This window comes from Crassostrea angulata, chromosome 2 (assembly GCF_025612915.1).
Source record: "Crassostrea angulata isolate pt1a10 chromosome 2, ASM2561291v2, whole genome shotgun sequence".
In the NCBI taxonomy this organism is placed as follows: domain Eukaryota; kingdom Metazoa; phylum Mollusca; class Bivalvia; order Ostreida; family Ostreidae; genus Magallana; species Magallana angulata.
Genome location: NC_069112.1, coordinates 73,851,910 through 73,872,163, shown reverse-complemented (window position 1 = coordinate 73,872,163; position 20,254 = coordinate 73,851,910). Strand labels below are relative to the sequence as shown.

Sequence of the window (20,254 nt, the reverse complement as noted above, 5' to 3'; positions counted from 1 at the left end):
AGATGATTTTATAGTCATATCACATGTTGGGCACTTCAGTTCTCAAAAAGATCCTAACCAATTGTTTATAAACGGGATATAAACCTACATTACACTCTGAACCCTTGTGAGGCCCAAGAATCGTCCAGGGGCTAAAGTCTGAACAATTTTAAAGATTCAGCAATATACCAAAATGCTTGCATATAAGTAAAACCATACTTGATAACATTTCAGTTTTTGTGAATAATTAAAATGTTTTCCTTTGTACAACTAGATCCCCAATGTGGCCCCGAGGAGGAGGGGTTCTTTAATTTCACAAGTCGTCATTCTAATGATTTGAGTTAAGAGAAATGACATTTTTGGTAGCAGGACTTTAGGACCGAAGATGTTTGGGCCTCCTCATTGATAAGATGTTAAGGTCCCGATATGTTTTTTTTTTAATCTTTATTTTTTTTAAAGTTCACATTATTGACAAATAGAGATATATATTTCTTAACGTTACCTGTAAATTTCCCTGTGGTTTTTATGAATTTTTAAAAGTTTATATTTTTAGATATTTTTTTAGTAAAAACAATTTTTATTCCATTAAAAGATCCATGCTATGTGTTTTATTTTGATTTAACTGTCGAACAAGTTTCTAATATAGAATGTTTAATTTTTATTTACATATTTTTTGATTTAAAACACGCGGTTATATCACAAAGATATAATTATGAGCCCTGCTTTACAGTGGGTATGATATGAATAAATATAAATTGTTAAAATAACAACAACACCACCCATTATATAAATTGCTCCCTCTCTATAGATAGGTGCTAAGTAGAAGAATATAATGAAATTCAATAAGGTTTTCACGCCTCACTTTTGAAGTTAACTATAAGGAGTCTAGTCTTCAAATGCGCATTTATTAGACAAATAAATAAAAAATGCTCCTCGGGTTAGAACCCCATTGATATTTACGAGTCAGAGCTGATCCTTTATACATCTTATGTTCTCTTTCTTATGCATGTGATAAATATCATATATTGTGTTATTACAATCTCTGAGTACCATTGTAGAATGGTGTTGAGATTGAAATAAATGAATGAATGAACCAAAAGAAGATATCTGTATTCTATGCAATATATGATAATTATATATACATGATTTGCTTGCAGTAGTTAGTAATTTCTACTCATAAACTTGTGTTTTGGTAGAGAGTTGTTTTTGGGATATCATTTTTATCATATAAATCAGCTGCAATCTGGAAAAAAATATCACTGATCTTATATATATATATATATATATATATATATATATATATATATTAGCTAACTTTCATAATGGCAAACAACCCTCTGCCCACAAAATTAATTTATTCCAAATTTAACAATGATGCATTTATTAGCGTAGAACTACTCCGAAGCAGTGATGTGTCAACTATGAATGCATTATTAAATCTTAGGGTCTAAACATCTTCACAGGAGCATAAACGTCTTTTCTTTGGCCTAAATCTCATGTAATTCAATTTTTACCTTAAAAAAAACCTGCTCAAAGTATTATACGTTTAAAATCTATGAGTGTACTGATGAAATTAAAATTATTTTTTTTTTTATCTTAGGTTCTCAACGGTTCTGCAAGTGCGCAGCGTCAACGGATCTTGGATCTCAAAGCCTGCCTTTTATGATCATCAAATTAAGTTGACTAACAGCTTTAAATGTGCTTTATACCCAAGTTTGATTGGAATGCTACAATTTGTGAAGATGAAAGTACACACAACCACTGTTCCCAAGGGTCCGATACCAGTATTTTGGAGACTATCAGCAGACACGTGTACATATTCTCTATGAACTATGGAATGTCAAAGACTGCCCTTAATGACACTCTTCAGTGTTAGAAAGCATTCTTATCTCAGCCAAACATTCTACCTGCATCATTACAAAGAGGGAAATTTTTTATTCCTCCTCTCCTGTTTTCAGTTAAAAAGTATGATACCTTCATCAATGACTGCATTGTGTACAGAGATACCGTCCAATTTCAGTACTACAATCTGAATGAGTGACCGGTGTGCAACGACCCAAGTAAAAACCAGAAAGATCTATACTTACATGCCACTTGGACCACGGTTGGCAAGATGGAATTTCGCATTCAACTTGTATAAATTACTTTATGCTAATAAAATAGATTTGTCCAAAAATCGGTGTGCTGGATTACTCTGCAGACGGCAAACTACAGACCCTAAAACGTGCGACTACTCCTCCAAACGAACCGCGTACCGTTCCGTGCAAAAAACGAACCGTACCGTTCACAACAGAAACGTACCGTTCACAAAGCGTACCGTACCGTTCACAAAACGAACTGTACTGTTCACAATGCGAACCGTACCCTTCACAAAACGAACTGTACCGTGCAAAATAATTTATTCAAGACCCACCTCAAGACGGCTTAAAAGGCGTTCCGTAACGTGCAATAAGCGTGCAACTTCCATATACGCCTTACTGACCTAATCGATGAATATGATATCCCTGACAGATAAGTTCAATATTTTGCTAGATTTTTTATACGGGATAACATAACACATGCTAAGATTTAAAACTGTTATTTCATTAAATTTTACAAAAATGTTTTAATTTAATTCTTTTCTTTGACCTTAATTATTTCTTTGGTTTTCGACTAAACTTGCATCACCGATTTCTTAAACATTGTAAAATAATAAATTAATGTCCACACAATTCGTGGCAAGTTTATTTTGATTATTTATAAGAAAGGTTTGAAAAACTGGGTACAGGTTCATACTTGACTTTACAAATTTTATCCCAGCCATAATTAAGGTTTTCCGCTGGGAGCGGAAAACCTTACTATTATTCTGAAAAATTTTCAAATTTCTTATTATTTTTTTTCTTCTAGACGCCAACTTTGATCCTTAATATCTCGCTCGTTTGTTCACCGATTGTTTTGAAATTTTCAGGACTGATAACATGCCGCGTGATGTTGTCGTTGCATATTTTAGTTGAGGAAAATTCCTATCCGGTTTTGAGTTATTCCCCTTTTAGTAAAATTTAACGACTTCTTTTGTCCAGGGGGTTTAGCTTTAACGATGACTGGCAGAGTCTCAAAGATTGGCTGGTTTGGAAGCTAATACATTGAATTTGTGTGAGATATATTTTATTTATTATTTAAATGCAAATATAAGGGGTGGTATAGATGTTGAAATAAAGGTAAGAAAAAAAAAATTAAAAAAAATCGCGTATTTTCCGTGTTAGTTTTCTACCTGATAAAAATGTGTTATAACATGTATTTTAAAAGTTCTTGGTCTTACTCAGACGTTTCATTCGGTATGCCGAAAAAAGGGCTGGCCCTTATAATTAGGGAGTTAGAGGCGTCCAAAGTTTCTTGTCAATAACTTAAAAAGGAATAAAAATTTCAAATGCATTATTGAAGCAAAGTTGTAAAGAAATTAATTTTGAATCCTCCTATAGTATTCAATTTAATGTTTTCGTAATTTATAGTCAGTATTTGCAGAAACAATTGTTGTCAGTTTGGTCCATTTTTGTAGGGGTGCGCACGTTTATGAGGTTATGAAAGGGCTTCTTGTAATGCACTTACGGATACATGTAGTGCGCAAAAATAATTCCACATAAAATTCCCAAATGTTTTTATTCATATGTACAATTTCATTTCATATAGATGAACCTCTTTGACCTTATTTTTGTTGTTTGTTTCATAACTGTGCCCCTGTCTATATTTAAATGCATTACGAGACTCAGGTAACCGATCGATAGGAGAGTCGCTAGCTGTATTCAGGCCGTCGCCTGGACGATAGTGCGTGTGCTTGTAGAGCTGGACGTACACGTTTAACGCCCCACTGTGTAACTGTAACAGAGACATTTTGAATTGTTTCAGTACTGGGAGATGTGTTAATAAAATGGTTCCAATGCATGGTAATTAAACTCACTTTTCTACAATACGTATACACGGCCGTCTTATAAAGCACAATGTGTATTACTGACATGACAAATGTACGCTTGCAATTTAAACGAACGCGGGATTGCTCCCGATAGAACAATTCTTTTAAAGCAAAAAAAAAAAAAATACTGATTTGCGACGGATATAATATAATTATCATCGTGGAGATGATTTTAAAAAGGGAACTAGATATTCTTATACGATAATATTTGAATCCAAAGCCGCTAGTTTTAAGTTACGGTTATTAGGGATATTAATTATGTCTTGCCCCGCGTTTCAGGTTTTTTACTTGCAAAACATCTACAAACGAAAATACCAAACAACCTTCAGCAGCAACTTATACATTATCTATTCCATACACAATTCTAAAGAGGTAATTCAATGAATTTTATAAATGCTTTATACTTGTATACATTCGCTATCTTCCATGGAAAAAAAGTGGCATGGAAAAAATGTTGTTCAATGTTCATCAAATACGCTGTAGCCTTAGCAATCGAAAATAATTAACAAACTGTATATTGATAGATTGACATATCAACAAACATTCAGACCCGCAATGTGTTTTTTTTACAAGTTCTATAAAATGTAGACTCAATGACTGAATTCTTTACCGTTTTCCGTGTTGTTTATTTTGAATCACGTGTGTACGTTATGTGTAGCCATATAGATGAACACTGTAAGTGTTTAATTTTTAAAAGAAATAGTGTATATACATGCAGAGCAATGCAATGCTAGGACAATTAAATTCCAACCACTGGATGAAAAATCAAGTTTCAGCAAAACTGAAACTATATGGAAACCTTGCTGAAACTTGAAGTTGAAGTTTCATGTATAGTTTCCGCAATGCGGAAACCATTATATCGATTCAGCAAGTATCCGTTAGGTTTCAGTCAGCAGAAACTTTAGTCTAAGATTCCTGATGGTTTCCGCAATGCGGAAACTAAATTTGAATCGTGTGAATAGTTGTGTAAATTATTATGGAAATATCAATCAGTTTCAGAACATTTCCGCTAGGTTTCAGTATGCTGAAACTTTAAGTTAAGATTCCTGATGGTTTCCGCAATGCGGAAACTAAATTTGAATCATGTGAAAAGTTGTGTAAATTATTACTGAAACATCAATCAGTTTCAGAACATTTCCGCTAGGTTTCAGTATGCTGAAACTTTAAGTTAAGATTCCAAATGGTTTACGCATTGCTGAAACTATTACTAAAATTGATTTGAGTTTAAAAGTGATATCATTTATTTTCAACAGGTTTAAGTTTAATTCTAGCCTAATGATAATGAATCCGTACATACTAAAATGTATAGTAAGGTTTCAGCGTGACTGAAACTATATGTATACATGTAACTATCTTCAAATATGGCAAATAAGGCGATTAAGAACCTTACTAAGTAATTAACTGAATTTGAAAAGAAAAACTGATGTCTCATCTTGTTTAATGCATATGATGAAATCATTAATCTTAGGTACTCGGGCACGTGTATACATGTGTATACATTCTTTGTCCAGGTGACATCCTCTGTGATTTTCCTGTATATTCTGTGTGGATTGCAGGGTTTTTTCTGTCAGGAGTGAACAAAAGACTGTTACATAACATATACACAGTACGAAGCGTGAGTTTATAACTGGAGCCCGGCGGGAATTTTTTTTCAATTTGTGTGTACCCGAGTTAGTAAAACTGATAAGTAAATTATAATTATTTAGTAAAATAAATTAATATACCTATTTTGTAAGACTCCTTCTTAAATCGTTTAGTTATCATTTGAATGAACCTTGAGGTACAGTAACTAATTAAGCAAACAAATTAAGGTAAAGTCGTTGTAAATTTTTACAAATCGTACCAAATATTCGTACAACCTGAAGTTTAGAGCTAATTCATTTCTTTTTTAATACCACGCCAACACATGTACACAGGAATTTGTTTTAAAAAAATTCTACAGTTGATAATAACAGTAAAACCCACTTGGAGTTTGAGTCTAATATGATAATTGTTTAATTATTTACATGCATTTCAGACTTTACTGCATGTATGACTGTATCATGATTCACTGGCGTCGGAAGCAAATTGAAAGTGGGGGGGGGGGGGCTAGACTAATCCTCAGAAATATTGAGGAAAAACCCTAATTCTCAAAATCCTAATCCGTGGGGGGGGGGGGGGGGGGGTATACCTATACTATATACTTCCGAAAATAAATTTCCCTACCCAATTTTTTCCCCCCAAAATCATGAAATTCCTAATCCGTGTCGGGGGGGGGGGGAGGGGGGGGGGGCTAGACTAATCCTCAGAAATATTGAGGAAAACCCCTAATTCCCAAAATCCTAATCCGTGGGGGGGGGGGGGTATACCTATACTATATACTTCCGAAAATAAATTTCAATTTTTTTCCCCCAAAATCATGAAATTCCTAATCCGTGTCGGGGGGGGGGGGGGGGGGGGCTAGTATGCCTATTACTCCAACTTCTCTATCTTTCAAGGTAAATTTAGGAACAATTACATTTCCGGCGAGAAAAAGTGGGGGGGGGGGGGGCTCTATATGCCTATTGGTTAAGTCTAACTTTGCACTAAGCCCCCCCTACCCCCCCCCCCCCCCCCCCCCGCCTATGTTATTCGTGCATTTCTATACTTTGTATTTACTTTCTGTACTGTAAACTCAGATATTGAAACATGTTTATGTAACATGCACATGTTTGTGTTATAAGATATAATAAGCATTATTTATAATTTTACTGAAGTTATACGTTATATTACAAAATCAGTTTCAAATCCAGCACTAGCCATGTGGTGCACGTGATTTTAATCCCATTTTTAAAATTTGATTATACATTCGTATACATTTGATGTAGAAAGTATACCAAATAATTAAAATTATATTTTGTTTATATATCAGTCCGACGTGTACATCTTACTTCCCGGCTTGTTTAACGCGTTTGTATTTTAATTTCATAAGTATTCTTAACGTACTGTTCATCGCATGACCAATCAGTGCACATGTGTAACTGTAAAATAATTGCCATCAATTCATCGTAGTTGTAAATTCACCGTACGGGTGAATGCTGTTAACCGGACCCCGTTAATTGATCGGCATCTAATTATATTTGTGATTTCTGTGTGTTCATGCAGAACCTGCTCTGTGATGAACATAATATTTTCACACCTCTATATTTTGAATAAGAATATGACCGTGCTTAGAATCGCGGTGAAAATTGGACAAGTCAAGACTAACTTGTCAGTAAACTATATATGGCTCTATCATATAGTTTGGCAAAATCATCAGTACATGTAAATGAAATATAGTTAAAAACAAAATCTGATACATATGTCTCATTAAAACTTGTTTAATTTCATTAGACATTTGTAAACAAACGGTCGGCCATTTTTTTTTTGGTTAATCACGTGTTACAAATACAATTGTAACAAACACACGCCAATACTTTGTCGTATTTAACCAGGAAATACTGACTCAGACAGTTCTTATTTAAAATAAATATACATGTAAAAAGTATACTATTCGGTAAAAAATGATAATTTTGATTAAACATCATTCATTTTAAACTATCCCAAGATGCACTTTTCCAAGATTTAGCGGGTTCTGATTGGTCAGTATTGGCGCACTTTATGATTCCGAGCGAAGGTTAAAATGGACAAGAAGGTGCTGTTGTAAAATGGAGAATTGAGAAGCATTAATAGCCTCTATAACAAGGAGATAATGCAGGAACGAAGAACTCATGTCAAGGTAACTTAATTCACAATATAGATACTCCCAATAACATTTTCAAAGCTCTAATTTATCTCTCATTTGTAAACGAGATCTCGCGCCATCAAATCAAGATGGCGTCATTTTTTCAAACTTGGTTCGGAGTTTTAATTTTTATTACCGTATCTCTTTTAAATATACGTTTTGACCAAGTTAACCATTAACCAACTTTATATGCATGATAATCAAGATTATCCAGAGTATACACATATACAATTATATAAACGTCCCTAATATATGAATGCTTGGTTGGTAAACAAGACGAACAATGAATCTTTCGCACATTATACAATTTACAAACTCTAAATGTAACGAAACAAATTTATTAATAAAATCCGGAAAATGAAATTTTTCACGTTTTTCTTTTTCAGCATTGACAGCATACAAAGTCAATGTTTCCGGTGATAAGTTGCATCCTCTGTTCGGTGATTCGGGTGAATGTTTTGACCAGCTGGACGATGTGAACGCAAGGTATTGCTTTGAAATTGATTATTTTCACCATTAACTTATACATGTGTTGGATGTTTATAATTTACTGTAGTAATTTTTGGGAAATCCAGGTCTAAGTTCTTGAAAAGGAGGTTGATGATGGGGGGGGGGGGGGGGGTAAAACACACTTATTGTTGATAAGTTTTTCCATTGTTCAACAAACAATAATTGAATCAAAATGAAAATAACATAGCTTCAAACATAAAATGAAACATTTTAGACCAGATACTACTGTAGTCATTATATGACATAGTTTAAACAGCAACTGGCAACTGCATAGTAGCTTCTGTATTCAGAATTTTATTCAGAATGCTTTTATTACATGTAAGGCTGAATGACTTATGTTTATTGTTTAAAAATCTAAATGAAACTTTATTATTCAAACGGTCGGCCATTTTTTTTTTGGTTAATCACGTGTTACAAATACAATTGTAACAAACACACGCCAATACTTTGTCGTATTTAACCAGGAAATACTGACTCAGACAGTTCTTATTTAAAATAAATATACATGTAAAAAGTATACTATTCGGTAAAAAATGATAATTTTGATTAAACATCATTCATTTTAAACTATCCCAAGATGCACTTTTCCAAGATTTAGCGGGTTCTGATTGGTCAGTATTGGCGCACTTTATGATTCCGAGCGAAGGTTAAAATGGACAAGAAGGTGCTGTTGTAAAATGGAGAATTGAGAAGCATTAATAGCCTCTATAACAAGGAGATAATGCAGGAACGAAGAACTCATGTCAAGGTAACTTAATTCACAATATAGATACTCCCAATAACATTTTCAAAGCTCTAATTTATCTCTCATTTGTAAACGAGATCTCGCGCCATCAAATCAAGATGGCGTCATTTTTTCAAACTTGGTTCGGAGTTTTAATTTTTATTACCGTATCTCTTTTAAATATACGTTTTGACCAAGTTAACCATTAACCAACTTTATATGCATGATAATCAAGATTATCCAGAGTATACACATATACAATTATATAAACGTCCCTAATATATGAATGCTTGGTTGGTAAACAAGACGAACAATGAATCTTTCGCACATTATACAATTTACAAACTCTAAATGTAACGAAACAAATTTATTAATAAAATCCGGAAAATGAAATTTTTCACGTTTTTCTTTTTCAGCATTGACAGCATACAAAGTCAATGTTTCCGGTGATAAGTTGCATCCTCTGTTCGGTGATTCGGGTGAATGTTTTGACCAGCTGGACGATGTGAACGCAAGGTATTGCTTTGAAATTGATTATTTTCACCATTAACTTATACATGTGTTGGATGTTTATAATTTACTGTAGTAATTTTTGGGAAATCCAGGTCTAAGTTCTTGAAAAGGAGGTTGATGATGGGGGGGGGGGGGGGGGGGTAAAACACACTTATTGTTGATAAGTTTTTCCATTGTTCAACAAACAATAATTGAATCAAAATGAAAATAACATAGCTTCAAACATAAAATGAAACATTTTAGACCAGATACTACTGTAGTCATTATATGACATAGTTTAAACAGCAACTGGCAACTGCATAGTAGCTTCTGTATTCAGAATTTTATTCAGAATGCTTTTATTACATGTTAGGCTGAATGACTTATGTTTATTGTTTAAAAATCTAAATGAAACTTTATTATTCATGTTTAAGATAAATAGAACACATAAAGTACAGCCCAGTGAAACAAACAAGTTCATCGCAAGAAGAAGAATTTTAATGCTACCACTGTCCAGAACTACTAAATCTGCTGTAGCCATGATGTGATCATATGAGTGCTTCGCCGGTCTGGACAATGCTCGAAAGTCCCCCAAAAAGGCCTATTTCCATAAACTACGACTCGGGTTACATCAACAACAGCCAAGGACACTCCTTATTGATTCGAATGGACACATCTCTACGACCCGACTAAACCTCTGCAGAACAAGACTTTTTAACTGTAAAGTATTCTCATTTCAAAAAACCTATAAACTATAAAAGTACTTTTTTTATATGATCAAATACCAGTATATTACAATGTCTGTCTGTAAGCTAGAATCTTAGAAAATCACATGGTTTTGACTTATTAAATGATTGATTAGACCTTGCAGATATTAACTTTCATTTTCTTAAATAATTTGTTATATTTGCAAATATTGCATAAAATATTAGACTCCATGTAACATATATCCTCATACCTCCAAGTTGATAAGTGTTAACTACTTTTTTTTTTTCATTTTCTTTGTTTAAACATTTATTGATAACTTAGTTTTTATTTGCAGCAATATATGAAAAATTAAGAAACCAATCTTAAATGTAAAAACACTGCATTAGGAGATGAATGCATGGGTCATGGAAATGATAAAATACACCAAACAATATTCAATTATGTCGTATATGAAAATATATAAAGACAACATATACCCGATGTATTACAATTTTTATATAACAAAATTACTTGGATGGAAAGTTGTTTCCATGTGGGTTTTATTTTAATCTGTATTGTGTAACTAAAATATAATTGGAATTAGCTTTTATATCATAAGTAAAATGCTGGTATTGATGAGAATTGTAAGGTGAATGATCTGTGTGATACTTTGTATTTTATACATTTATGCTACATGTAGTAATACTTGTCATATATAAACAATGTATATTTTACTTCATGTCTTGGATTTAAAAATATTAATGTAGGTAAAGTAGTGAAATGTAGGAAGGTAAACCGTGTGTAAAGAAGCATATTCATCAGGAATGAAGTGTGTTGCAATCAGCATAATTAATTAAATGTGTACATCATATTTTTGCACATGATTTGACAGACTGCTCCATTGTTAGCTTTTTATTGGCCAACAAGCTTTTCATATCTCCCTCTGGGTCATCTATTAAATACTGACAGGCTTATGATATTAAAATCTGATCAGTTGGTACATCATGGGTGGAAATGAAAAGTTCACTTTGGACTTAATGGATTATCAAAAAAATGATATCAAATCCTGTTCTATTGTAAAACATTAGATTATATTACTAACAAAGAAAAGGTTTATCCCAACTTGTAAGTGGGTCACTTTGACCTCATTTTGGAATTTATTGACATATTCAAATCAAATCTGGGTCATACCTCTATAGTCAACTACTATCTTGTAGTGTATTTTTTTTTTAAAGATGGATACTTTAGACTTTTCAAAAATATTTTATGGTGTACATATTCATTGTAGTTCAAAACAAATTGAGACAAGTGTATCATGTTCATGTAACAGTGAAGTTTTCTTTTTTTATTCATGTACGTGCAGTTATTTTGTAAATTGCATTCATATTTTTAAAAAAGTAAGATCTTTGTTGCATTTTTAAAGGGAGATTTGATAGGCATTTAATCGAGATGAAAAAACATACAAAAGTAAAGATTTCTATGGGAGGTTTTTTTCTTGTGCAATTTTATCATTTTTTAAATAAAAGTCCCTAATAAGGGAATTGCCATATGGATGTTTCTCAATTATTGTATCTTGGCTGTATTTTATTTATTATTGGACACAATTTCAGATTTTTGAACAAAATAAATTTGGAACTGTTTGAAATTGTTTTGTTTTTACATAAAGTAGAAACCTTGCTCAGCTTTTGTGAAAGCAAAAATATAAAACGTTTCAGTAAGTTTCAGTTGCGGAAACCCTTTGTAAACAATATGTTTCCCAATTGTATATGGAGGTTGAAACTATGCAAAAACTTCAAGTTTCAGTAAGTTTCCGTCGCGGAAACCATTTGTAAACAATATGTATCCCAAACGTATATGGAGATTGAAACTATGCAGAAACTTCAAGTTTCAGTAAGTTTCCGTTGCGGAAACCATTTGGATTCATGGACAGCCTAAGTTTCAGCACTGCGGAAACTTAATGAAACTTGAAGTGTCCGTGCTGAAACCTGTCGGAAACTTAAAGTAACCTTAAGTTTCCGCAGAGTTTCCAAAGGGTTTCCGCAGCGCTGAAACCAGATATTTCATCCAGTGAACAATGTATATGGTGAGGCCGGTCAGACTGATACTGGTTCTGCTTGTTCTACAAATAGCGAATGTAAGACGAAGTATTTGGGTGTTATATTTTAAACAAATATAAGTATTGCTTTCTTAAAAGCTTGAATTACTCAACAAACCTGCCCTTCGTTTAAGCTTACGGCCCACAGCGCGCCACAACCTTATACCTTATACACTCTACGCCAACATTCCCTCACCCGGTTCCTACTGCACACGACCGATGCAGATCCAGACAAATTTTTTGATTCTCAGTGTTTACACATCTAATATTGTACAATGGTCAGCTATCAATTTTTTTGTAATACGTCACAAGTATGACGCAGCTACGACGGAAAACCTAATCGTTGCTTGCAACGAGCTCGTCTCTAGTTACTTATTCTGTTTTCAAAATAAAATCAAACACCTTTGTTTCACGGTATTTTCCCCCGGTGTCTTCCCACTTAGCCAACATTTTGAAAAAATACAGGTAAAATACAGGTAGATCTGTGTTGGCTAAGTGGGAATGGGATGCAGGTAGAGAACAAAAGAATTTAATTACAGGTAAGCTATAGTCTGTTTTCGAATACGGGAGAACAGATATGAAATAAGCTTTGACACAGTACTTTATTTGATTTAAATAAATAAGAGGAAAATGTAATTTTAAATTTAAATTTATTTATGACTCAAAATTTATATTAGTTGACTTTAAATAAGCCTTGAAATATAAAAAAAAAAATGGGTCATATGTTATTTTCTTCATTTTTATGTAGTTTCTATAGTTATAGATTTATTCATGACTTAGAATTTATATTAGTTGACTTTAAATAAGCTATATATGTTATTTCCTTCAATTTTATATAGTTTCTATAGTTTTATTACAAATATTTCCAATCCACACAATGTGAAAATAACAAAACATAATAACGCTTGAGCAAATTGCTTTAAATGTTTTAATGTTGTATACTTCGAATTCACATTTACCAAGATCAGTTGTATGATGATGAATAAATACATCAAGAATAGACAACGTAACATCTACACTATTCCCGCACAGAAATATTCACAACATTTTCACTTTTCACATTTAATAAGATCAACTGTAGTATGATGATTACATTCTTAGGATAGACAATATAAAATAAATATTGTTCCCACAAAGAAATATTCACAACATTACACAATCATTTTCTCATTTCACTCGAAGTGAACGAGATGAGATGCAGCATCCGCGTAAGCCATTAAGTCCATTTCACCTTGACGAAGCCTGTTCTTGAGACTCTGAAGACGGGAATCCAACTGACGATACTTCCTTTTTTTGGGACGGACAACTCCACCTGCTGTAATCTGGATGATCTTTGCCTCATTTGCAGCCTGTTCCTTTTGAAGTAATTCTAGAAACACAAAGATGTTTGGGTGGGCCCGTCTACACATTCTGTTGAACTTGTTGTGCCATCCTTCAACTGCATTTGTTGTTCTTGGGCCGTCATGGTCGAAGTGGTTCCACATTTCAAGGTGTCCTTCAACCCAGGTTTCTGTCACATAGTCCTTGAATCGCATCACAGGAGCGGTCTGGTCATCACTATCCTCCAAGGCCTGGAACCACACATCTTCCACACGGTGACCGGGAACCAGAGGAAGGACGCCTGCTCTTCTAACTAGTCGGTGGAACTCCTCATTTTCTCGAAACTCTGTGGTCAAACCGCAGTTTTGAACTTTCCTCCAGATACACTGTGTGTAGTGGACAAAACACCCTCGAATTGTCGTATTTGGAAATATCCCTCCTACTGCATTTCTGGCTGCCACCTCAAAGTCAATCATCCAAGTTTCAGGCGTGAGCGCAGACTGTCGTTCGTTGACTGCGGTCCTCAAGAGTGAAAACAAACGGTGGTAAGTTGCTTCAGTCTTGTTGGGGAGCAAGGCAAACACAAGAGGGAAAACTGTTCCTTCCACATCTGCGTGCAAAGTGTAAAGCTGGGTGAATAGAGATGTACAGGAATAAAAGGTCCCATCACTATACACAGTCGAGGATGCACACAGTCTCTGAAGATTGGCATCAGTGGCGAACAAAAGAATCCGGTTTCCAGCTTTCATCTCTGTCGTCACACAACAGGAATCTCTCGTGAGCAAGGGTCTGTGTCCAGTGGTCTTGGAGGTTGATTTCCTCTGGTGTTGTTGGCAATTTTGGCATCATCTTCCCTCGGCTCCGGTACAGAATAGACTTGCAGGATTGAAATGTGGGAATCTGCCTGATCATTTCCTCCACGCTGTCATCACAGTCAGCATTCCGCAGGGCTCCAAGTTCTTTTTCGTACAGCGAGGGTATGGGCGCCGCTTCATCTCTGCATCTCTTCTTCACTTTACTGACGAAGGAGTCTGCAGCTACGGCAATGAAGTCTCCTTCATGGTTATGGGGCCGTCCGAAAGACACAAGGATGTTGTCCAAAGTAACAACAGTAGCAGGGCATTGTCGGTCTACACATCTCCAATATGTTCGGTTGTTGCGTCTTGTCCTCACGGAATACTTAAATCCAGCATGAAGAAGATAGAATCCTCCTCTGCCGTTCTCTAAAAAGTTGACTTGCACCTGAACATTGGCTATTTTGATTTGATTTGATAGATAAAGAACTGAACTGAACTGATTTGATTTGATTTTCTTAATATCTTTCAACTACATGTAACAGTCCATTAAACAATTAAGATCTCATAATTTTCAGGCTTTTGATTTTGTAAACTAATGACCATCATAATTTTCAGGCTTTTGATTTTGTAAACTAATGACCATAATTATGCTTATCTACATGTATCTAGTCTATATTCTTAAAAACTGCTGATCAATCTCATTTATATAATTATACCTCCAATTAAAACCTTTTATAATAATTTATTTTAATGTTTTGATAGTGCATGTACCGCTATTAGTTTATACATATAAAAGTTTTTAAAAAAAATATGCAATTATCTTGCAGAAAATTGATGATTTTCATTTTTTTTTTTACAAATACTCTATGGTGATTTTTATTTATCCATTCTGATTATAAGCAAAATTAATGCTCTTTGAATAAACATTTAAAGAAGACTTATGTTTCGATAAATATTAAAAATACATATATTGCCGATTATTCTTGCATTGTAGTTTATCTTTTTAAAATGCAATCATTTATTTTTTTTCCATCAAACTATTCTCAGGTAATTGATAACAAATACATTTACATGTGAAAACAGACTATAGCGTCCTGATCACTCAGGTGTGAAAATCAAAATGTTGGCCAAGTGGGAATTGAGAATTTCAGAATGTTGGCTAAGTGGGAATAAACCATATAATCTTTCCCCCAGCCTTTTACATCTGTTTATTCTGAGGCTACAAGACATATACACAGGTGGCCAGTTTTCACACCTTGCCATAGTCACCTTATCGTGTGTATAGTCTGTTCTTTCTGAGGGTTTTCTTGATCTTAGACATACAAAATAATTTGTTCTGCATGGATTTTAACGTAGACTTTAACTATATTAGCGTTGATTTATTAACGACAATCAATTGAATTGTGTGTCTTTTTTTTCAAAATTAGAACCAAATGTAGTTATGACTGCTGGTCATATTACCGTATACTAGAGCATGAATAATGTATGAGAGAGAGAGAGAGAAAAGGAGAGAGAGAGAGAGAGAGAGAGAGAGAGAGAGAGAGAGAGAGAGAGAGAGAGAGAGAGAGAGAGAGAGAGAGAGAACTTGTATGTTGATTATAATACTTAAATCAAAGTTTTATCACTGTACTATATTATTTTGCTTTTGATTTCTATCTATAGTTGGTCATTTGAGCGGGATTTTATTTCAAGATTCCACGTTCTTCGCCTGCCAATTAGTTTAAATACAACAGCACAGATCACACCATGCGCCGCGTGCTACTTGGCTCCTATCACATATATAGCTAGAGGAAATTTATTGAATGAAAACGTTTTTGTTTTATGTTTCTTAAATTCGCATTCAAAAAAAGAGTTCTTATTTAAAATTATTCACCAAAAATTCTTTCCAACTTCATAATTATAACTCATGTACTGGCGATCAGTCTTTTTCCCTCGGTGTCGTATTATTTGTTTACTAGATAAATTCTTTATATATTTATCACTTTTAACATTCATTTGTTGATTCCCGGGTATTTTTTCATGTTTTGTTTAAAACAAGCATGTGAGTAAAAAGGTAAATGAAAAATAAACAGGTTACACAGCAAAATGTGCCACATACGTTTCACATACGTTAAACATGTGTGATACGTATGTGACCTCACCTACGTTTAACGTGATTTAATTACCACGTGTGTTTAACGTACGTTAATGAACATATGTGAAACGTATGTTACACGTGTGTTAGACATACGTGATACATTCCATACGTTTTACGTATGTGGATCTAACGTACGTTTTCCACATGAATTACATACATTTCACATGTAAATTGCTTAAAATTAAATTACTTGAATATTTTTATTTTTTCAGTTCATTCTTGATATACTTCATCTTGCTGCTTGAATAACTTCAATTGATTACCCAGTAACTTCAGTGGATCTTTGGAAACATTCATTTTGCATTTCCAGCTACTCTAAAATTAGAGTTACAGAAAAAAGACAGTTTCGACATTAAAAATGAATTTAATTTCTTGAATGTTACATTTAGATTTATATTGTTGTCATTCTTCTGTGCTTTAATAGTTTCTGGAAAGAAACAAAGAATTTTACATTAAATTTCATTTTATGATAAAGTAAAATTTACAAATGCCTCGGTTGCTTTTTTATTCAACAATATTGTTAAAAAATAACAGGATCCATTTAGATTTTATTGCAAATACAACATGAAAGTGCATCACCGTGATTACAGAGGGTACATCGCCGTGATTACAGAGGGTGTCCCTGATATGCCCTTGCTCTGTACATCGCCATGTTTACAGAGGGTACATTATTGTGACTACAGAGAGTATATCACCGTGATTACAGATTATACATTAAACTGGTTACAGAGAGACCATTGCCGTGGTTACAGAGGGTACATGAACGTGATTATAGAGGTTACAACACCGTTATTACAGAGGGTAAATCACCGTGGTTACAGAGGGGCCATCAACGTGGTTACAAAGGGTACATCGCCATGATTACAGAGGGTACATTATTGTAACTACAGAGAGTATATCACCGTGATTACAGATGATATATCAACGTGATTACAGAGAGACCATCACCGTGGTTACAGAAGGTGCATCACCGTGGTGACAGATGGGCCATCAACATGATAACAGACAGACCATCACCGTGTTTACAGAGGGTACATCACTGTGATTACAGAGGATACATCGCCATGATTACAGAGAGTGTCCTTGATATGCCCTTGTTTTGTACATCGCCGTGATTACATAGGGTACATCACCGTGTTAACAGAGGGTAAATCACCGTGTTTACAGAGGGTAAATCACCGTGATTACAGAGGGTACAACACCGTGACTACAGAGATTGTCCTTGATATGCCCTTGCTCTGCACATCGCCATGATAACAGAGGGTACAATATTATGACTACAGAGAGTAGTTACAGAGTGTACATAACCGTGTTTATAAAGAATACATTACCGTGATTACAGAGGGTACATTAAAGTGATTACTGAGGGACCATCACCGTAGTTACAGAGGGTATATTAACGTGATTACAGAGGGTACATCACCGTGATTACAGAGGGGCCATCAACGTGATTACAGAAGGACCATCAGCGTGATTACACAGGGTACATCACTGTGATTACAGAGGGTAAATCACTATGGTTACAGAGGGACCATCAACGTGATAACAGGGACACTCACAGTGATTACAGAGAGTACATCACCTTGATTACAGAGGGTACACACCGTGCTAACTGAGATTGCCCTTGATATGCCCTTGTACTGTACATCGCCACGATTACAGAGGTTGTCCTTGATATGCCCTTGCATTGTACATCGCCATGATTACAGATTGTACATTACCGTGATTACAGAGGGTACCTCACCGTGATTACAGAGGGTACATCACCGTGGTTACAGAGAGTATATCACCGTGATTACAGAGGGTACAACACCGTGATTACAGAGGGTACATTACCGTGATTACAGAGGATGTATCACTGTGAATACAAAGGGTATATCAACGTGATTACAGAGGGACCATCACTGTGATTACAGAGGGACCATCAACGTGATTAAAGAGGTTGTTCTTGATATGCCCTTGCTCTGTACATCGCCGTTATTACACAGGGTACATCATCGTGATTATACAGGGTACATCATCGTAGTTACAGAGGGTACATTGACGTGAATACAGAGGGAACATCACCGCAATTACAGAGGGTACATCACCGCGATAACAGAGGGTACATCACCGTAATTACAGAGGTTGTCCTTGATATGACCTTGTTCTGTACATCGCCGTGAATACAGAGGGTACATCATTTTGATTACAGAGGGAAGCTCCCGTATCCTCTGTCATCACCTTGTTCTTGTCTCATAATCGACATTTATTGTTTGATTGAAGTCAATACTAATTTGGATGATGGGGAACCACAGTGGGTTTTGTCTGATACTGTATCGGCACCATTGCTACTGGGTGTAACAAAGCGAAAGGGTTCTTTTTTCTTGCACGCCAATGAGGTGGGAGTGTTTTTCGGGAAAAGGGGGGTGGGGGTGAGAGGAATAGATTTTGTTTGGCAGAAGGAGTCGGAATCCTTTGTTTCGATTTTTCATTCGACTTTGATAGAAACTTGATGATTTTAAATTATTTCCCTGAGATACTTTATAATAAATTCAATGACTGAAAGTGCACAATATCAACACATATTTTGAAGAGGATTACTTAGCATCTAATAATTTTGTTTTAAAGTTAAATTCATATATCTTGATATAATCTCCCTGTGGTGATTTCGGTTTTATTTTTCATCTTCTAAAAATTACTATTTCTATACACTGCATGTACACGTATTTGTTAGTTCAAACATCCTTTGAAGGTGTAAAAGAGTTTTGTTTGTTGATTTTTTAAACAGGAAACGCAGTGATTTAGTTAGAAGTGATTGGATTGGGTCCATAGACACAGGAATATTTATTTGACCCAAAGCCAGAAGTTTGTTTTGTGATCATTGTAGGCATTCAATTCAAAAGGTCTGTATTAAATTAAAACTATACACATTCTTTCAAACATGAAGAGGCAGGGACAAATATAAGTTTAAATTTCCTGCAAACTCAAATATATTTGTGTGAAGATGATATATAAATATATTTTACAAATCATAATAGTTATTTTATTCAATTAAATTAAACTAAAAGTGAATTGTTATTAACTTAATTATTTTTCTTAAGTCGCCGTAGATTTCAACCAATCGATTATCGGAGCTTGTAGATTTTAGTCGTATCAGTTTCTACAGAGCTATGTATTGCAAAAAAAAAATCGTAGGAAATAAAATGAATCATACTCCGTAAATGGTAAATATGTGTTTATATTTTCACCCATCAATGATGATTTCCCCTGTTTCGTAAGGAAGTTGATTGTAATAGATCTGTAGAAATTGAAAGGACTTAGATTTCCACGCCCCGTTTTATCGATTGATCGAAACCTTCAGCAATCAAACAACAATCGAGGACTGCACGAAATGTTCATGATAATGTAAAACTCCAATTTCCATTAGAGGCGGTTTGGCCGGGTTTTTTTTGTTAGCTAATATACCAATGTACATCAACAGTTAATGTGATTTAGCTTATTTTACTTACATGTAGATGTACTTTTTACAATACATTTCTTAATTTGTTAAAAGAAAGACGTATATATTAAAAAAAGTTCTTTGTTTTCTTTAATGATTCGGTGTGGGTTCATATAAAGTACTAAAAAAAGCATTTTATTGTTTAAATAATATTCAAATTGCCGAACCATAAGCTCCTGCGATAATCAACGTGACGTGAAAATATTAACTTTCAATCAGTCAACAAAATAAATACAAGACCAATAGAAAAATAAGCTTTTCATTGAAATTCAATGTAAATGTTTAAAACTCAAAAAGGTAAAATACAAAACAACATTATATAACATAATCTTTGCAAACTTTGT

General features: G+C 34.3%; 2 protein-coding genes and 1 long non-coding RNA gene across 4 annotated transcripts in view; 1 reads left to right on the top strand and 2 right to left on the bottom strand.

The window, feature by feature from the left end:
- LOC128172165 (multiple epidermal growth factor-like domains protein 11) overlaps positions 1-20,254 on the bottom strand; it is a 127,156-nt gene that overhangs the window by 42,234 nt on the left and 64,668 nt on the right. The gene's annotated exons all lie outside the window — the stretch shown is intronic.
- Positions 8,559-11,169, top strand: LOC128172191 (uncharacterized). Of its 2 annotated transcripts, XR_008242209.1 has the most exons (3): positions 8,559-8,925; positions 9,318-9,417; positions 9,828-11,169. It is a non-coding gene; the product is annotated as an uncharacterized LOC128172191 (long non-coding RNA). The 2 variants fall into 2 exon arrangements; XR_008242208.1 differs by having other exon boundaries at positions 9,318-11,169.
- Positions 13,195-14,234, bottom strand: LOC128172188 (uncharacterized). The gene has a single exon (XM_052837971.1). It carries the CDS (start codon positions 13,969-13,971, stop codon positions 13,348-13,350), a length of 624 nt encoding a protein of 207 aa, XP_052693931.1. The 5' UTR covers positions 13,972-14,234; the 3' UTR covers positions 13,195-13,347.

Excerpts from the sequence above, each read along its gene's own strand:
- LOC128172188 (XM_052837971.1), bottom strand. The coding sequence starts at position 13,971 with ATGATTGACTTTGAGGTGGCAGCCAGAAATGCAGTAGGAGGGATATTT.